The sequence below is a fragment of the Corvus cornix genome, chromosome 8 (genome assembly GCF_000738735.6).
Source record: "Corvus cornix cornix isolate S_Up_H32 chromosome 8, ASM73873v5, whole genome shotgun sequence".
Taxonomy (NCBI): Eukaryota; Metazoa; Chordata; class Aves; order Passeriformes; family Corvidae; genus Corvus; species Corvus cornix.
This window is the reverse complement of record NC_046338.1, coordinates 10337335-10356049: the sequence shown is the minus strand read 5'-3', so window position 1 is coordinate 10356049 and position 18715 is coordinate 10337335. Positions and strand designations below refer to the sequence as shown.

Genomic DNA, 18715 nt, shown 5'->3' with positions numbered 1-18715 from the left:
GCCACCTCCAGCTGCTGGCTGGGAGGCAGAGCCCCTGCCTCACCCTGTCCACTCTTGGGGGCCCCTCCAGCTCACTCAGCAATGCAGGGGGGCCTAACAAGGTGCCCAGCCCCAACTATGACAAAGTGCACAGGGCAAAGCCAGCTGCCCTCACTGTCCCATGGACATTTGCTGCCCTCCCCTCCATTTGGGGACAAGGTTCTCCCCCAGCAGGGATAAGCCCCTGTCCTCCATCCTCTGCCTTACCTCCAGCTGGTTTTGTACGTCCAAGTAGGGCAAAGGAGAATTCCCCAGGACCCAGCCTCGCTGTTCAGTGCCAATACCTGGCATCGGGGGGTAAGAGCTGCACCCATTAATTGTGCTCCCCCACTCTTCAACCCCCTCCCTCCTGCCACATGGTTCCCAAAGAAGGGCACAGCGGGACACAGCCTCAGGAATAGAAATCTCATTAAAATCTAGGATACTTTAGAACTCTACACCAGGAGACACTGGCACAGGCAGCGCTGCCCAGAGACACTGGCACAGGCAGCGCTGCCCAGGGACGCGCGCGTTATTGCTAACAATTAGAGGTGAAGAGTAGCGGCGTGACTCGAGGGGCAGGGCACGGGCACCATGCGGGAACCTGCACCCCTCGCCGTGGCACGACGGGGGGCTCGGGACGGGGAGCTGGAACATCCTGCTGGGGCTCGCCGCCCACTGCCTCCCGCCACCGTGCCAAGCTGTGCCATGTCCCTGTGTCAGCCTCGGGGCTGCAACATAGGGAGCACAGGGTGCTGGCTGGGAGGGGAGCAAGCGGGGTGGGAAGGGTCTCATCCCATCCACCCCTAATCAAGAGCTCCAAGCCCTTTGGCTGGAGCTGGAAGACAGATTTAAAACCGCCCAGCCTTTGCCAGTGCATCCTGTTCCACTAATACTGGTTGGGGACTGAGCAGCCCCAGATGGCTCAGAGCAAGTGGGCTGGTGCAGCCCCTCGTGTCTCTGCTGGTACCTCTTGCTAAGCAGCAGCTGGGAGAGGCTGGTCCATCCTGCTCCCCCTTAGCACCATGGTGGGGTCCTCCCCTGCCAGTGCTGTGGCTGCAAGGGAGAGCTGGACCTCATCCCCGTCTGGTTACCCCCCGGCCAGGCTTAAGTACTCCCCAGGCTCCTGCCCCACTGTGGGGCAGGCAGCAGCACTGGGCTGTGCCCACACTGCTTGTGGCTGTGCCCAGCTTTGTAGGCGATGCCTGGCCACCCAGAAGGGCACCCACAGCCCCCAGTGGGGCCACAGGGTGGAGGGGTGCATGGAGGGGAGCATACCAGCTCACTGTCTGCACAGCCCCGGCGTACCGTGCATATGTGCATGCCCACGTATGCCACATGTGTGCCCATACTATGTCTGTGAGGGACACACACATGTACCCACGTGTGCTCTAAGTGCTTGTGTCTTGTGCCGTCAGATCCCCCTGCCAGTGCAAGCACCATGCTTGCCCCCCATCTCCCTGTACTGGCCTGGTGCCTGGCACCGCCCCGGGCATAAACACCTGTGAGACCCAGTAGGCTCTGAGCCACAGTGGGTGCCCACCCGGGCTGGGGGTCCCTGCAGTGCCAACCCCTGCCATGATGGCCTTGCGCACACACAGGCTGCAGGCAGTCCCGGCATGCCCAGCCCTGGTCCCACCCCATGTCCTCCCAATGGGAAGGTCAGGAGGGTGCCCCATGGCAGGGCAGGCTGCCTGGCTTAGGGAGGGGGGTTGGGAGCCCAGGAGCATCCCACCCCCCCCCCCCCATGCATACCCCCAGGTCAAGGCCCCTGCAAAGTGCCTCTGGCTCCCCGCCCTCCCAGGGCTGTGCCCCCTCCTCTCTTGTCCCAGCATCGAGCACAAAGGTTACCGTAAACACGAGGGTTAACGAACGCCACGGGGGCAGGGGCGGGAGGGGTTAACCGGCGAGGAGGTGGGGGGTCTCGGGGATGGGTGCTGAGAGCCCCCGTGGTCCGGTGCGGCCCGGAGCCAGGCTCCGCCAGCGGAAGGTGCGAGAGGGGTTAGAGGGGTGCAGGGATTGTGGGGGATCACAGTCTGGAGTCCTGGCTGTGGGCCGAGCCATTGCTGCCCTGCACAGGGGATGCAGCCGCTGCCTCGCTCTGGCCCTTCTCTGGCTGCAGGGGCTGCACCTCCAGGTGGGACTCCGTGGAAGGGCTGAATGCTGGGGCGTAGCGCCCACTGCGGTGCTCTGGCAGCGCTGGGCCCCAGTCCTTGCTTGCCTTGGTAGCATTTTTCAAGCGCTAGAGAGAAAGGGAGACGATGGAGACAAGATTAGCATCCACCATGCTCTCCTGCCCCGGTCTGCACGGACATGCCAGCAGCTTCCAGGGCTGCACAGAAATGTGCCCTGCTGCCTGCACTCAGCCACTGCTGACAGCTCCAGTGAGGTGAGGGACAGCCCTGCTGGCAGCCCCAGGTGAGACACAGACAAAGGGATGTAGCCCCTGGCCACCCACCTCAAGCAGTGTGTCCCCCTCAGAACGGCACACTTTGTAGATGGCGTAGATGGGGATGCAGATGACAGAAGAGAGCGCCATGAGGAAGCCAATGCTGATGGCCCAGGTAGGGTAGACATAGTCATTGTAGGAGATGGGCCGGTACTGGATCACTGTGAAGACCAGGATGAACTGGGAAGGGATAGGCAGGATCAGCCATGGGGAGCAGCCAGCTTGCTCTGTACCCCCCCAGCTTCCCCACTCTGCCCTATTCCTGCTCTCCTGCAGCCCAGCACTCTTCTCTCCATAGAGTACCATGTCCAGGTGAACTCCTTGCCCCCTCCTCCCACGGTCCAATGCCCCATGGTTGCGACACTCACAAATATGATGGCAGGTGAGATGAAGCGCCAGCAGATCTGGAAGAAGAGTGGGGGAGGAAAGCCCAGCATCATCTCAATGTCCTTGAAGTAGTTGCGGTGCCCTGGGGAGAAAAGTGACCATCAGCCCTGGTGATGACCTGAGCCCCCTGACCGGCTCCAGCCCCAGCATCATCGTGGTGGGACCCGCCAGCCTCCCCAGGCCACAGCTCCTGATTGGGCAACAGCTTCCCCATGGAGCACAGAGCACACCACTGATTGGCCAGTTGTTGGGGCGAGCCCTTCCCCATTGGCTGGCTGGGCCAGCCCTACCGTCTGATTGGCTGTAGGTAGCTGCACCTACCATAGATGTACATGATGGCCACACACATGATGCAGGAAATGACCACCAGGGAGAAGCTGGCAGCATAGTTGTCCATCAGCAGGAGCCAGTAGATGCCCGCCTGGAAGACAGACCCATTGGCACAGCTGCCGCTGTGGTACCACCACTGCTGGCAGGGCAGCGGCACAGCCATGCTGACTGTGCTGGCAACACACAGCTCGGATACTGCCACCACAGCTGGCATGGCATTGCCTGATGGCAGAGTCAGCATGGAGACAGTTAATTCCGGATACCATCACCAGTGTTGGCGTGGCAAGACCAGGCCCTGCCTGTCACTACCATCACGGTGGCAACAAAGTGGATGTGGCTGATGAAGTGGCCATGGCAGTGGCACCCCATGGCAACAGTTCCACGGTCACCTACCTGCGTGGTGAGTGGGACGCCCAGCAGGAAGCCAGCCACAGCCACTCCCAGCGTTACGAAGGTCTTTTTGCGGATGATCCACTCATTGCCCACCTCATCCACAATGGCCGTGACCAGAGTCTCCAGCAGGCAGAACTGCGTATGGGGCAGAGGGGGCAGCATGTCACCACCTTGGCCCCACCACACCACCCCATCTGAACATGCTGGCCCCACCATGACCTACCTGTGTACCCAGCCCCAGGAGGATGAGCATAAAGAAGAAGAGAATGGACCACAGTGGCGAGATGGGGAGCAAGGTGAGAGCTTCAGGGTAGGCGACAAAGGCCAGGCCTGGTCCATGGTCAGCCACCTTGGAGACATCCACACCCAGGTGGTTGGCCATGAAGCCCAGGATGGAGAAGATGACGAAGCCAGCATAGACGCTGGTAGCACAGTTGGTGATGCTGATGATGATGCTGTCCCTGTGGGGAAGAGGAGTCAGGGCCGGCACTGGGCACGAGGCAGTGGCAGGGCTGGGGGGCTGTGGTCGGGCACTCACCGGTAGCAGTTGTTGTTGAACTTGTTGTAGGAGGCCATGGTGATGAGCCCGCCCCAGGCACAGCCCAGCGAGTAGAAGATCTGCGAGGCCGCATCACCCCACACCTGTGGCAGTGGGATGGTCAATGCTGTGCCCCCAGCCCCGCTCAGCCCTGGCTGCCCGCCACCCTTTGTCCCTGCTCACCTTGGCATTGAGGATCTTGTCCCACTGGGGTGTCAGGTAGTACATGATGCCAGTGAGGGCCCCCTCCAGCGTGATGCCGCGCACAAAGAGGATGGTGAGCACCACATAGGGGAAGGTGGCCGTGAAATACACCACCTGTGGGGCAGCAACTCAGTGAGGTGAGGATGGGGGCAGGGGCGGGGACACAGGCAGGTGGTTAAGGTGTGGCTATGGGCTGGGGCTACGGTCCAGAGTGTGGAGTGATAGACCACGAGAGAAGGAGTTATTGTCAAGGAGGTGGGGCCATGGCCACATGGGAGGAGCTGTGTCCAGAAGGGACGTGGCCAGGTCATAGGGGTGTGGCCTTTCCCAGAGTGGGAGGAGCATGCACAGAGCGCAGGGACAATGCCAAAAGAGGAGGAGCTGTGCCCAGAAGTGATGGGGACATGTCCACAACGGGAGGTTCATTCCCAGTAGGGGAGGGGCTATGCCTAGAGGGGACATGGCCATCTACCCTGAAGGCATGTCCACACCCACAGGGAGGGGCCTGGAGAGGGAACACACAGGTACCTTCCCCGAGGACTTCACGCCCTTGATGAGGCAGAGGAAGACAACGACCCAGGAGACACCGAGGCAGCCGAGGAGGGGCAGCCGCACCTCGCCCAGGTTCCCGATGTCATCCGACAGGTTCAGCACATACCTCCTGTACGGGGAGGGGGACAGCAGTGTCAGTGGAGCCCCACCATCACCACCTCCCCCATCCCCGATCCCAGGCGCTGGTACCTCCAGTACTCCTCACTGGGGCTGGTGCGCTTCTGGGTGGTGTTGAGGAGCTGGGTAAAGTTGAGGGTGGCACGGTTGGAGAGGTTCCCGTCCAGCACCCCCACGCAGTCGGGCGTGTTCCAGGGGTTGCTGCAGTATGTCCAGGGCAGCACGTGCGTCATGGACACAAAGAAGTAGTAGAAGGCAATACAGATCACCACGTTGTAGTAGATCCCGATGTATGTGGACACCACCATCATCCCGTAGCCCACGCCTGGGAACAGCACCGGGGAGGGGTGAGCGGCAGGGTGCGGCGGCACGGCACGGGCACGGCGCACAGCACCAGGGGTCGTGGCATGGCAGGAGTGGGCTGCATGCAGTGCTGTCAGCAGCCTTGCAGCCATGCTGCGGCTCAGTGCCTGGCTGTGGCACGGGTGTGAAGAGCACTGTGCATGGGATCCTCTACCTCCAAACAAGCCCAGTGGTGCTGAGGGTCCCCTGGGACACATGGCAATGCACACAGGCTGCAGGAAAACCCTTGGGGACTGCAGCACAAGAGAACAACTGGGTGGGGGGTCACTTCTGGCTACAGTGACTTTAGGCCTGCAGTTACGTGGTGGCATGTGACAGGCCACACGAGCACAGGGAAGTGCACCCCAGGCTCAGCATGCCATTGTGCAGAGCACACAAGAGTGTGTGCATGGGCTGCTGGCACTCAGACATGACATCGTGGGCATGTCACCTGGCAGGCAGCCTGCAGGCGTGGGCCAGGGGAGCCAGCACCATGGGAGCACACCCGTAAGGCAGGAGATGCACCTGGAGCAGGGTCCAGCCATGGCAGGGCAAGCACATGAGCAGAGCACTTGCTGCCTGTGGTCCAGGCAGACAACTGCAGAAGCATGCCCACAGCTGGACGTGCCACAGTGTGTTCAGGGGACCTGAGCAGCCTCTGCAAGAGTGACACGCTGGGGACACATGTGGCATATGCAGGGAGGTGTATGTAATGCCCGCAGTGGATGCTGGCACAGGGCTGGGGTTTGCGCAGGAGATGTGATGCGTGTGCAGGGGCACGTGTAATGTGTGCAGGGGACGCCAGGCGGGCTGTGCGGGGCAGCGTAGCCAGGGTGGGCAAGTGCGCAGGGGACCCGTGCAATGCAGAGCATGATTCGTGTGCAGGGCATGCATGTGCAGGGCTGCACGAGCCGCGGGTGCCTGCACTGGGCCATGTGATGTTCCAGAGGTGTGCGTGTGCCCCATGGTGCGTGAGGGTCACACCAGCTGCCGGGCACTGTGACAGCAGGTGTCCCATGCTGGCATGTGCCAGTAGGGACAGGCAGCTCCTTACCTTTGAACATGGGGCTGACCCTCCAGACGCCAAGGCAGCCTTGGCTGGCAAACTGCCCAAAGGAGAGCTCCATGAAGAAGAGAGGGATGCCACAGAACACCAGCATGATGAAGTAGGGGAACATGAAGGCACCTGGTGGGCAGGAACCACAGGATGAGTGGGCAGTAACCCCAGGCACAGCTGTGCTTCCCATGCCCTGCACCACCCCAAGAAATACCATGCAGGGCTGGGGTGCACAGCCCCACACCTGCCCAGAGGAACCCCACTCCCCCAGCCCCCTGACACCCACCTCCCCCATTGCGGTAGCAGAGATATGGGAAGCGCCAGACGTTGCCTAGGCCCACGGCGTAGCCCACGCTGGTCAGCACAAACTCGATCTGGTTGCCCCAGTTGCCACGCTTGACGCTCTTCTCCTGCTTGCCCTGCTCCCCAGGCACGGCGCCGTTCTGCAGAGAGATGTCGTGGGATGTGTCAATTGGGGACCCCCCCGCTGGCCCCCTTGGAAGGGTGACAGCCGCCGAGCGGGGCTGGGTGGTCCCCAGCATCCTCCCCCATCTCGCCCCCCTGCCTGTCCCTGCCGCCCGCCACGCACAGGCAGTGCCAAGGAGGGGGAGGGCAGCAGTGTCTGCCCCCCCAGTGAATGGCTCTGCCCAGAGCCCGGCTGCAGGGAAGGGAGAGCCTGCAACCCATACAAAACAGGTCCAGGCGCCTGGAGCACAAAGGGGCCTCTGTTCCCGTGCCCCCCCTCCCTGTGCCCAGCGAGAGAGGTCCTGCTGGGTGGCCACTGCCCACGACTGGGGGGAAATTGTGGGACCCCTGGGTTGAAGCAGAAGCCCCTCTCAGTGGGAAGTGAGGTGTAGTGACTAGAGCAGGCAGGGAGCTGGGTACCCCCCCAGAAAAAGTACCCTGACACAGCCAGGGTCCTACTGCCAGCTCAGCACCAAGCAAGGGCACCATGCCTGGGGCAGCTCACAGGGGGTCCCATGCAGTGGGTCCCCTGACTGGACAGCCCCAGTGCCCAGTTGTCCCTCACTGCAGGGGACTGGGGGACAGGGGGGCAGAAGGGGGCAAGAAAGAGCGCTTTGTGCAGACTGCCACACAATGTGAGCTCACACTAAGGAGGACAACAACAGAGATGAGTGCCGGTCACCCTGGCAGGGATGGCACCCATCACCCCTTGGCTCTGTCCCAGCACAGCCCTGGGGTCTTACTGATGTCCTGCATGGACGCTGTGGAGCTCTGGCAGGGTGGGCTGAGGGCAGATGGCATTTTGCTGTGCAGGGATGCCCCAAGCCCTCCCCTCCCCACCTCAGGCCAGGTGATGGATGGGTGCATGGGGCGAGGGCGCTAGTTGCCAGTCCATAGCCCCACAGCACCCATACTCCTACAGGAGCAGCACAGGGTGTCGGCAGCCCTAGGAGCCTGTTGGAACTCCACAGTGCTGGTCTCACTACCACGGACACCCCAGTGTCCATGCCCACCTCATGCCTCTCCCCCAGCTGCCCCCCTCTCCATGTGCCCCCACAATGGCTGACGCCGCAGTGAGCCACAAATGGGAGCCATCACTTTGGATCTGCTCACGCCGGCGGGGCGCAGGCAGCAGGCGCGGTGCACCTAACCGTATCATTTGATTAGGGCCGGCACAGCCGGGACGTGATGCCCAGCGACTCCGGCACCGCGCTGCCAAACAAAGCCATCTGCTGCGAGCGGGGCCCGCACGCGCCGCGGGCGGCGGGGGGGCTGCAGGGGAGCAGGGCTGCACGAGAGGGGCGACGGGGGATCAGAGGGCACTTTGGGCAGGGCTATAGGGCAATACGCTGCTGTGCCCAGCCGGGGAGCCAGAGTGGCGACACCTGACCCTGTAAGCCACGGGTCCATCAGAAACAAGCTCGCAGCAGCTCTGGGTGCTGGGGGACCTCCCTCCCAGCAGAGGTTCTTATTGTGGGGTGTTGTGCAAGAGCATGACTCAGGGGTCCCCAAGGCGGGGGACAGGATGCTGGCAGTGTCCCCATGCCAGGGCACACTGCCCACTCGAGCAGACAGATCCGATCGGGAAGCCTCTGATTAAGCTGCTCGCACTAACGAGGCTCCTAATGAGCAGCACAGCCAGCAGGAGTGGGGGCAATGCTCCAGCCTCCCTGACAAAGGGTCTGGTGAGGGGACCAGATACACTACATGGCCCCGGCTCAGCCAGGAGCCGTGGTGCCCAAAGGGGACCTCATCCCTGTTCCAAGCCAGCGCTCTGCTCAGGTGACCCTGGCTTCACCCCCAAGCCTCATGGAGCACCCCAACTTTGAGCTGGCTGGCACCAGTGCAATGAAAGCGCCAGGCCTCTGCTGCTCCCTCCTCCTTTCCTGCAGCACTGGGCTTTGGTGCACTTGTCCCCAATAAGGGGGCGGCCACATGTGTGTCCATGCATGCACAACTGAGCACACGTGCGCAAACACTTGCATGCTCACTCATCAGCTCGCTACAACCCACCCTCCCCAAATCTAGTAAGGTCACCCTGTCCTTTACACTCATTAACCATCCTCCCAACCCCACACGGTAAAAGAAGGGAGTGGATAGAGAGAACCCAGACATCTGGGAAGATGAAACTCCCCCCTTTCCCTGCTGTGGGAATGGGACAGAGCTGGAATGCATAGGGAAAGCTGCCACCCAGCAACAGTGCAGTCTCTGGGGGCACCAGGTCCTGCTCCCAGGCCCCAAATTTTCCATGCATGTAATCCAAAGCAGCTTCAAAGGATGCCTGGCTTGGGTGATAACATCAAGAAGGAGGAAGGATGCCAAGACACCCCAAATGTCTCCAGAAGGGAAGTTCCAAAAGGGAATGTCCAAAACATCGCAGAAGGGGAGGTTTGGGGTGCCCAGGGCATCCTTCCTCCCCCTTCCCCAGGGAACCCCCCCATATACCATGGCCAAAACTTCCCCAGCCCAGCAAAGCAGGCATCATCCATCACCCTGCCTGGCACCAAAGCCTTTCTCATGCTAAGCAGCATCGCCTCACACAATGACAGCTTGGCTGGGGTGCCCGGATGCCCCCCACTACCCTAAGGAGCCCTGATTTATGGTTGGGAAGCTTGTGGTGGTGGCAGGGTTGATACTGGAAGGGGATGTCCTCATGGGAGGCATCTCCAGCATGAACCCCCTCCTCTTTTTTCCCCATTCAAACTGCCCACATGGGGGTGTACCAGGCCAGCAGAGGCACTCTGTGGGGCACAAACCTTATCCAGCCCCCCTGAACCAGTGAGGGACCCCCAATTTCTCCATCCAACCTCCTGCTGGGGGGCTGTCAGGGCTGCTCCTGCAATGCCAGCACAGGGTACGAGTACCCCTGATATCATCAGCCTGATGTCACTGCTCATTGCCATGGCAATGGCAACTAAATCATGGCTGTTTTAGGCAGGGGTTGCTGGAAGATGGAAAAAAATGCTAATTACATCATTTGCCATGATAGTGGCTCTTCCAGGGCAAGGAAGTGGGGTGCAGGATGTTGGAGGCAGATGAACCCCAGCCTGAGGTGGGAGCCCCAAGGGATGGAGGGATGGGGTCACTTAGAGAGGGGATGTCCTGGGTGCCCTTGCTGACCGTCTACTGAGCCTGGGTGCTGGGGGCCCTATAATCAGGCCCTGCACTCCTTGTCCTTCATACCTGAGGTAATGAATCCACAGGTGTCATCCCTTCATCAGAGGTTGCTGTGCCCTGCCAGCCTGCACATTCCTGGCTCTGCCAGCCTAACCAGCACATCCTAACTCTCCCTACCCTCTCTCTTTGGTGCCCAGCCCCATGTTTGCCCCTGTCCTGGTGTAGCAGAGGCATGTTGTGGGGAAAAAGGCATCTGGCATGGCCTGGGCGGCGGCAGCACCATCCAGGGGTGCTGGGGACAGTCCCAGGGCTGGGGTAATGCAGTGATGAGGGGCACGCCCAAACCCCAGGACCTCCCAGGAGTATTACACAGCCTTCACCACCCCTCATTGCAGGAGGCTGTCCAGCCCCTGAGTGTGCTCTGGGAGCCAGCCACAGCAGCACCAGTACTGCCCTGGAGTGCCATGGGGGGCCTGGGGCAAACTTTGACATTGCTCACTGGTGCCCATGAAAGGGAAGAGGGGAGGGGAGGAGTAGGAGATCTTTGCTATACTCTGCCCCTGCAGCACTGAGTTGCAACTCAGGTGCTGTGCACCTCTTCTGCAAAATCAGTAGATTCTAGGGATAACAAACACACACAACTGTCAGGCAATCTCTTCTTGCTCCCAACACAACTGAGGCCATGGAGGGGTTTGGTGCCATGCTCTGCCCTCCCTCCCCTGAAGCACCCCACATCAAAGGCTGTGGGGCTTGGGGGTACCTCTCCAGCATGCCATGGCACAAATCTACAGCCCTGCAGAGCCACCACCCCGAAGGCAATACAAAGGGTTTTGGAGAGCCATGAGTGGTGGGGGGACAGCACTGGCATGGCCACCACTCAGCCTGGCCCACGCCCCAATCTCCCCCCAGACCCTGCTCTCACCTGCCCCACTGACCTGCTGAGAGGGTCCGAGGGGGCCTGGCTTGCTCACAGCTGCCATCCGGGGCCCCAGGCTGGATGGCTCCGTGAGTCCCCCAGCTTCATTGGCACCTCGGGCTCCGGCGGCAGCAGCAGCCGCCCGCCCTCCCGCCTTCCCCCGCCCGCTGCCTCCAGCGCTTGGCACTGCTCCCCACTTGCCTCCCAGCCAGGCTCGGCCCCCTGTTGCCTGCCCCGATGCAGCACCGGAGCCCCACCATGCCACCTGCCCTGGCACCATCCCTGCCTGGCCCACCCTGCAGGCACTGCTGTGCCTCTAATACCCCCCACGAGCTGTACCCCCACAAGCCAGGTGCCCTCCCTGGCTCATGTAGGCAGGGCAAGGCAGAGCAGGCTGCACAGCGGGCTCAGCCCTGTCCCACTTAATGAGGCCTCATTAGCGGGGTCCAGCTGCTCACAGCCCTGCATGCTCCAGTGGGCAGCACGGCCCTCCCCACAGGCACCGCTGCCCGTCTGGTTGGGGCCAGGAGCTGCTCTTGGAGCATGGCAGAAGACGACATTCCCTCAGAGCCCCTATTTCCATGCCTCAGCATCTCAAGCCCCACACATGCATTCCTGCCCCTATGCCCATCATCCATGCAGCACTGGCCCTGCATGCCCAATCCCAAACCTGGACATTCAAGGGCTGCAGGAACGGGGCATGGCCCTGCTTGGGGATAGGGGCACAGGGTCAAGCCCGTCTGCTGGCACATCCTCACCTGGTGCCATGCTACTTCACTCAACATCATACGATTGGTGACATCATGGGGTCTCCATGGCAACCCTTACAAGGTCACTGGCCCGAGGGGGACCATCTGGCTGGCAGCAGGGCTGTGCCATGACCCCTTCACTGCCCAGGCACCCCACAGCCTCCCTGCTCACCCCTTTGCCAGCACAGGGTGGGACCCTGGTGGGGTGCTGTGTCCCATAGGAGGCCAGGCAGAGGGAGCCCCGCAGCCAGGCTCGGGGTGCCCCAGCTGCTCCCAGCCCTGCGTCCCGGCTGGGGAGTGTGGCCAAGGCTCCAGCGACGCATGATGGTGCACCGAGGGCGGGGGAACGGGCCGGCGCTTTCGGGCGACCATCTGGGGTCCGGGCAGCAGCGGCTGTGGGCGCACACGTGAACAGGCACACGTGTGCAGGGTGGGCACTCAACCTCCCACATGCCAGCACCCAGTGCTTGTTCCTGTCCCCTCCTGCACCAGCCACCCAGTAGCTTGGGACATGTCCCACCCATGGGATGGCACCACCCAACTGTGCCCCCCAAGACAAATGCAAGCCAAGAGCCACCCCATGCTGTGCCAGCCCCAAGTGACCCCAGTGCCAACCCAGTCCTGCCCTACATGCAGCCAGGCAGCTCTGTGTCCAGACACCCCGCAAGGTGTGTGGGCACCTTGTGGGCATCCCTCCATGCCCCAGTTCAGCTGCATCACTTTGCCTGGGCCACCTGTGTGCCACCACCAGATGTCTTGCCCTGGGCACGCTGCACCCCCTGCCCCTTAGAGCAGCCTGAGCACAGCACAGCAGGACCCACCGCTCCGTCCTGGGGATGCCAGACTCTGTGCCAGCCCTGCCCTGTGGGAGCAAAGTGCTGCTCCCCTGGCAGCCCAGTGAGCAGACAGGGGGGACAGCCAGCTGCATGGAGACACACTGCTAGAAACAAAGGGCCTGCCATAGAACCCTCACCTACCCTGGCATTCTGATCCCCACCCTGGCTGGCTGGCAGTGCTGGGACTAGAGAGACAGGGGCAGTGGCTGCATGGGGGATGGTCCACAGGTCTTCCAGCCCCCTGACAGGGCTGCATGGTGACTGGGGTAGGAATGATGCCCAAGGACCTGTCCCAGTGCCACTATCCCCTAGCTGAGTGCTTCCCGACAGGGCTGCCTTTCTCTGGCCCCATTCTACCAGGGCAGACATGATTCTCCCGGGGCGTTCAGGCAGAAAAATCCCCCGCCAGCCCCCCCATCACTGCCCCTTGGTATTCTGTGAAGGGCTCCCACAGCCAAAAGCCACTTCCGCAGCTCCTGCCGCTGGTCGGTGGCACTGAGCCGCTGGGGGTGTCTGGAACAGGCAGGGACCCCCCAGCCCTGACCCCCACTGCAGTGCAGTGGGAGCAGCACCCCACTGTGTAGTCAGGGTGGTCTTGGGTGACTGCAGGAACCTACCTGAGCTGGCAAGCTGCAGCCAAAGGCTGCCCAGCCGTGCCAGCAAGGCAGCCCTGGGAGTCAGGAGCCACTGGCAGTGTTGGAGTCTAAACAAAGCACCCCAAGGACAACAAAACAAAATGTCCTTAAAGGCCTGTGAGGGAGAGGCAGTCAGACCCTCCCCTGTGGCTCACAGGGATCCCCTCAGCCCAGCCACACAGGGACTGATCCAGCCCCTGGAGCTGTCCTGAACTTCATTGGGTATCTGCAGTCAGAGCATTTCTGGGGCTTGGGAGCAGTAAGGTGGGCATGACCCCTCCCAACCACCTCCTGTTTTGGAGTGAGCATTCAGAGCTTCACAGGGCCACCCAAAACACAGATCCTGCAAAAGCAGTACACATCACCCTTGTTCTCCAGGCCCCAGCCGACAGGTGGGGAAACTGAGGCACAGCCGCACATCACCCAGCTGCTGCCTCCATCACCCCTGTCCCTCCCCAGGTGGGGCACAGCAGGCACTGTAAACTTCTCCAGCCCTAGGCACTGCACATAATGCTGGGCTGGGGTTGCACAGTGTGAGCCCGGCTGGGCTGGGGGTGGTGGGGGTGGGAGCTGCACCTGCAGGCAGGGATGAGAGGACAGGCAGGGCCCAAACTCTGTGAGGTTACTGGCAGGGCCCTGGAGGCAGGCCAAGGAGATTATGTTCCTTTCCCAGGGACCCAGGCAGCTCAGTAATCAGAATCTGGCCCACTGGAGCTCCTCCTGGGGCTCTCAGGATGCAGGAATGGGGATGCTTCAGGAGCAGGGATGCTCACACAGGGACCTGCCCTTCTCCCCACAGACCCCATAGCAGCAATGCCCTGTGCAGAGGTATCTTTGCATCCTGCATACAGGGGAGGCCTGAGAGCAAGGGCGGCCAACACAGCACATATCAGACCCCATTGCAGCTGACACCCTGGCCCTGGGGTGGGCTGGTCAGGTACTTCCAAGAAGCAGGTTAAAGATTTACTGGGAGTGGGTGGGCACTCCAATGTCTGGCTCCCTGACGTGGGTGTCAGGCTCGGCCCTCACCCTGGTGCGATGCTGACTGCTCTGGTCATAGCAGGAAAACATCAACGGCATGGAGTCATGGCAAGCACCATGTACAGAAGTGTGTCCCCATGACAGACCCCTGACTGTACCCAGATACATCCTCAGCACCTCCCTGTTACCGGCCCAGGGGTTCTCCAGAAGAAATCTGCCTTCCTATCCTACCAGCTGCCCCAAACCCTTCTCTGTTGGGGGCAGGATGGGTGCTGGGCTCCCTGCTGCAGGCACAGCCAGCGGGGCCATGCTGGGACACACAAGCAGAGGAACTGCATGCACGCGGGCATACTGGAAGCACTTGCTGGAGCATGCCGCTCCCCTGGCTCTTGGCTTCCCAGGCAAACCCTGGCTCCCAGCCCTCCAGCTGGAGTGTGCAGCTATTTCAGGAAGCCCCCCGGGAAAGGGAGGGCCTGGTGACCGTGTCAATCTCAGCGTTCAGCTCCTATCCTTTGGGAAAAAGGGAAAAAGCCAAGCCCAGCCTGAGCTCACCTGCCCAACGCAGCAGAGCAGCCTGTCACAGGAACCTGAGCTGCCACAGGCATGGGGCCATTGCAGCCTTCCAACAAAGACATGCAGTGGGCACATCCCACATCTGCCTGGAACACCAAAGCCAGCCCTGGCACAGGCAAGTGCAGGGCAGCTCACAGCACCCTGCAACACACTGTGCGTGAGGACAGAGGGTCAGGCACTTCACTGGTGCCCAGAGAAAGCTGCCTCTGCCTGTGCACCATCCTACCAGCCCAGCCTTGGAGAGCCCACTGGGGGAAGGCAAAGGGGAAGCACCCACAATCTGTGCCCCTCTGGGGGCACCTGGCTTGGAGGAACAACCGCACCCTTTGCTGACAGCAGGCTGGAGAGCCACCTGCCTGGAGAGTTGGGGTGGGTGATAAGGCTGGGCAGAGCGCCTGAAAACAGGTGATAGCATCACCAGGCACAAGGAGACACCACACCCGAAGAGCCCCACAGGCAACAGGTTCATGGAGAGAGAGCATCAGCCCAAAAATCATCATGCTAGGAGAGCACCATGGTGCCACAACCCCAGCTGGCGGTCTCGGCAGGGCACACCAAGTCCAACGGGAACCCCAGTGTCCTGCTCCCTGTGCCAGGTTCTCTGGGCCCCCGAGGCAGTGGCACACACCAGCCCGCTCCCCACACCCCTGCACTTACCAGCAGCCCCTCGCTGCACTTATCGGCCATTCCTGGAGGCTGGAGCACGGTGCCGGCTGCCCAGTGCAGGGTCCCTCGCCTGCCCGCTCTCTGTCACGCTGGCTGCAGCACCAGCACTAGTGTCCTTCAATCCACCGTCTGAGCAAGCTGGGCAGAGAGGAGAAGACACCAAGAGAGATGTGACTGGTGGGGTGGGCACATCCCCGCCCCAGGCCTCCCCCTCCCTCCAGGAACTGGGGGGCTGTGTCAGGCAAGCCGCTCCCCTCTACCTTCCCACTGCGTAGCAGGACTCCTGGTGGAGGACGCAGGGCCCGGGGCTGGGTGGGCTGGTGGCAGGGTCTCCTCCTGCTGGCTCCCAGCCCCTCCAGTGTCTCTGAACCCCCTGGCACCCACACAAGCGGCGGCTCCCAGGTGTTTCCCAAGAAGCAGTTAAAGATTTACCCAGTGTGGATAGACGACCTTGCGGACAGCTGGCTGCTGGCCCCCCGGCAGGTGGGCGTCAGGGGCCACGGGCAGGAGCGGGGGCCCCTTGAGCTCTCCCCCAGCGAGAGATGAAGCTGAAGTGGCTGCAGCACACAACAGCGCTGGGACTGGGCGCTGAGCACGGGCAGTGCAGGGCTCAGCTGCCGCGCAGGACACAGATGGGAAACGATTGCCTTCTGCCCCGGTGCATCGCATGCACGTGCAGCGCAGGGGGCCGAGCTGCTGGGCTCTGCCGGGTGCCAGGTGCTGCTGGACAGTGCACAGGCACAGGCATCTGCCTCCCTGGCCCTCACCCCTGCCCCAGCCTGGGGCTGCTGGAGGCCCCAGGGGAACACCAAGGCCTGACCTCGCTGGAAGGGACAGACGCTCTTGCAAAACACCAGTTTGATTGTCTGTGCAACAAGCACCGGTGTTTGCAGATCCGACACCAGTGCTCAGTACCCTTGCTGGCTGAAGAATGACCCCTGACCCACACCGAGGGTCCCCAATCACCACCAGCAGCAGTCACACACCCCAGGGCCTATCCCCAGGCTGCCATGACTCTGGAGCAATCAGCAGAAGACCTTAAGACGGAGGGAAGGAGCATGGGCAGTGTAGATAAGGGGCAGGAATCCACGGGATGTGGTGTGAGCCCCCAGCCCCTCCAGCGCAGACAGGCTGCTGCCAGCAGATACCGCAGATACTGCATCCCACTGCCAATGCCCTGCTCAGCAGTGGCTGCATTTCCAGGGGAGCTGAGATGTCATCATTGTCACAAGCCTGGCTCCTCGCATGGCACGGGGACCTCTCAAAGGTGGGAGGTGCAGGCTCAGTTGCCAGACCTCCTCCTCATCACACACCTACCGCCAGCCAGCCAAAAGCTGCCCGCCCTGCGGCCCTGAATTCAGACTGGGAACTCATCCCGTGTCCTCGGAAGGGGGAGTACCCAAGGGGCCGGACGGCTGCCACTCCCCTCGGGGTCTGCCAGGTGCTGATAAGCCTCCATGACTACATAGATGCCGCTGGCGTTGGCTCCCAGCCTGGCAAGGACCGAGCGCGAAGCCAGCGGTGGTGTGGCAACGGGACGGATGCAAGGATGCCCGAGGCTGCAGCATCCCTTGGGACAGCCCAGCAGGGACGAGGATGCAAAGCACTGGTGCCACGGGGTGGCTCTCCCAGAGCTGCGGGATGCCATGACAGACCGGAGGGCAGCGCAGCTCGTACCTAAAGCCGGCACGGCTGGCACAGGGAAATGGGGACACCTGGGCACTCACTCACAGGGACTCCCAGACAGGATGGCACACCTCGGCGGGGAGAGGCAGCCCACGGCACCCAGCGAAAGGCCACAGATGCCCGACCGAAGGATGGAGCCCCCGTCCCTTCCCGCCCGGCGGCCCGATGCCGCTGCCACCTGCGAGGCCATTTCTTCCGCCAGCATCCGCCGGGCCCGCCGCAACCGGGGTTCCTCGGTGCCCAGGGAAGGGCGACGCGCCCGCCGCCCGGCTCCCCCCCGCCGCCGCCGCCGCCGCCCGGTGCAGTACGGTGGCGGGGGGGCCCGGTTACATCAGCCGCCACGTGGTGGCTGCTCCGCCGCCCCGCCCCGGCACATGCCCGTGGAAAATTACCGCCAACCCCCCCGGCCCGTCACCGAGCCGGGCCGTCCCGGTGCCCGGCGCCCTCCCCGGCTGCGGTGGCGGTAGTCCCGCTCTGCGCGCCGCGCCCCCGCGCTCCCCCGGCACCGCGCCGCCGCGCCGCGAGAGCAACAGATGCGGGACCGCCCCGCATCCCGCCATCCCGCTATCCCGCTCTTCTGCTCCCGACATCGTCCTGACGGGTGGGCGCTCCCGGTGCCGCTCCCGCTGTTCCCGACCCTGCCGCTCCGGAGGCCCTCGCCGTCCTCATCCCCTTGTCACCCCTCGTCGGCAGCCCACCCACTCCTCTCCCGTCCCATCCCCAGTGCTGCTACGGCTGCTGGACGGGCCGGGCACCCGGTGCCGGCGGAGGTGCGCGCTCCTTACCGTGCCCATGCCGACTCCCGGCCCCTCCCGCCGCGCCGGGTGGGCCTGCGGGGTCGCCGCTCCGCGGCGCCCAGCCCGGTGTCGGTGTCAGTGTCGGTGCCGGTGCCGTACCAGGCCCAGAGCCGCCGCCGCCGCCGATGCTGCCGAGTTAATGAAAGTTTGGAGGTCGGTGGGGGCTGGCGCCGCCTCTCGCCCCCGCCGCCGTGCTCCGCCCCCCGCTTCGCCGTGCTCCCCAGCGCCCCGCCTCGGCACCCGCACCGCGTCCGCCCCGCGCCTCGCCGCACCGGGGGCACCGTGGGCATCGCGGAGGGCGAGAGCGCACGAGGTACGGCGGGCACACGGGCTACGTATGGTACACACACACGTGTGGGCACACGGGTACACACGGCACACACGGGCATGCTGCACACATGGGCATGCACGGGCACACTATGCGCTTGGCACACTTGGGCACGCCCATGGCATACTTGGCACACATAGGCACCGTTATCCCACATACAGCCCACAGGCACGCGGACATGGAGGGGCATATGCAGGCTTGCGCAGGCACGTGGCACGTGCGATCATATATGGGATGTATGGTCACACAGAGGCTTCCACTGGGCGCACATGCATCCCTGCACACACGCATCCCTGCACACACGCGTTTTCACACACAGAGGAACCGCCACGCGCAGTGTGCACACACTGCCAGGGCACAGTGCCATGGCAATCCCGGGCAGCGGGATGGCCGCAGGCTCCAGCCAAGATACGTGAGGTCACTGTGACTGTTGTGCATGTGTGCGTTGTGTGGGTGTCTGTTGCACACGTGTGGGTCACACACCCGCGTGTCCATGCCTGTGCGTGCTGCAGCAAGTGTGCTTGCTGGCGCATGTACGCACACGTGTGTGCATGCAAGTCTGTACGCTTATCCCTATGT

General features: G+C 62.7%; 1 protein-coding gene across 4 annotated transcripts; it reads right to left on the bottom strand.

Moving 5' to 3' along the window:
• Positions 1–430: 430 nt before the first annotated feature.
• On the bottom strand, positions 431–17936 carry SLC6A9 (solute carrier family 6 member 9). Of its 4 annotated transcripts, none has more exons than XM_039555735.1 (14): positions 17797–17936; positions 15317–15463; positions 6674–6830; positions 6385–6516; positions 5061–5313; positions 4848–4980; positions 4299–4433; positions 4116–4219; positions 3801–4038; positions 3578–3712; positions 3176–3275; positions 2836–2936; positions 2477–2647; positions 431–2260 (listed from the first exon to the last, which is right to left on the bottom strand). In XM_039555735.1, the coding sequence occupies exons 2-14, from the start codon at positions 15344–15346 to the stop codon at positions 2048–2050; spliced, it is 1902 nt and encodes a 633-aa protein (XP_039411669.1). In that variant the 5' UTR covers positions 15347–15463; positions 17797–17936; the 3' UTR covers positions 431–2047. The 4 variants fall into 4 exon arrangements, with proteins under 4 accessions (XP_039411669.1, XP_039411670.1, XP_039411671.1 ...); XM_039555736.1 differs by lacking the exon at positions 17797–17936 and adding an exon at positions 15758–15921; XM_039555737.1 differs by lacking the exon at positions 17797–17936 and adding an exon at positions 15586–15686.
• Between the last annotated feature and the right edge of the window lie 779 nt (positions 17937–18715).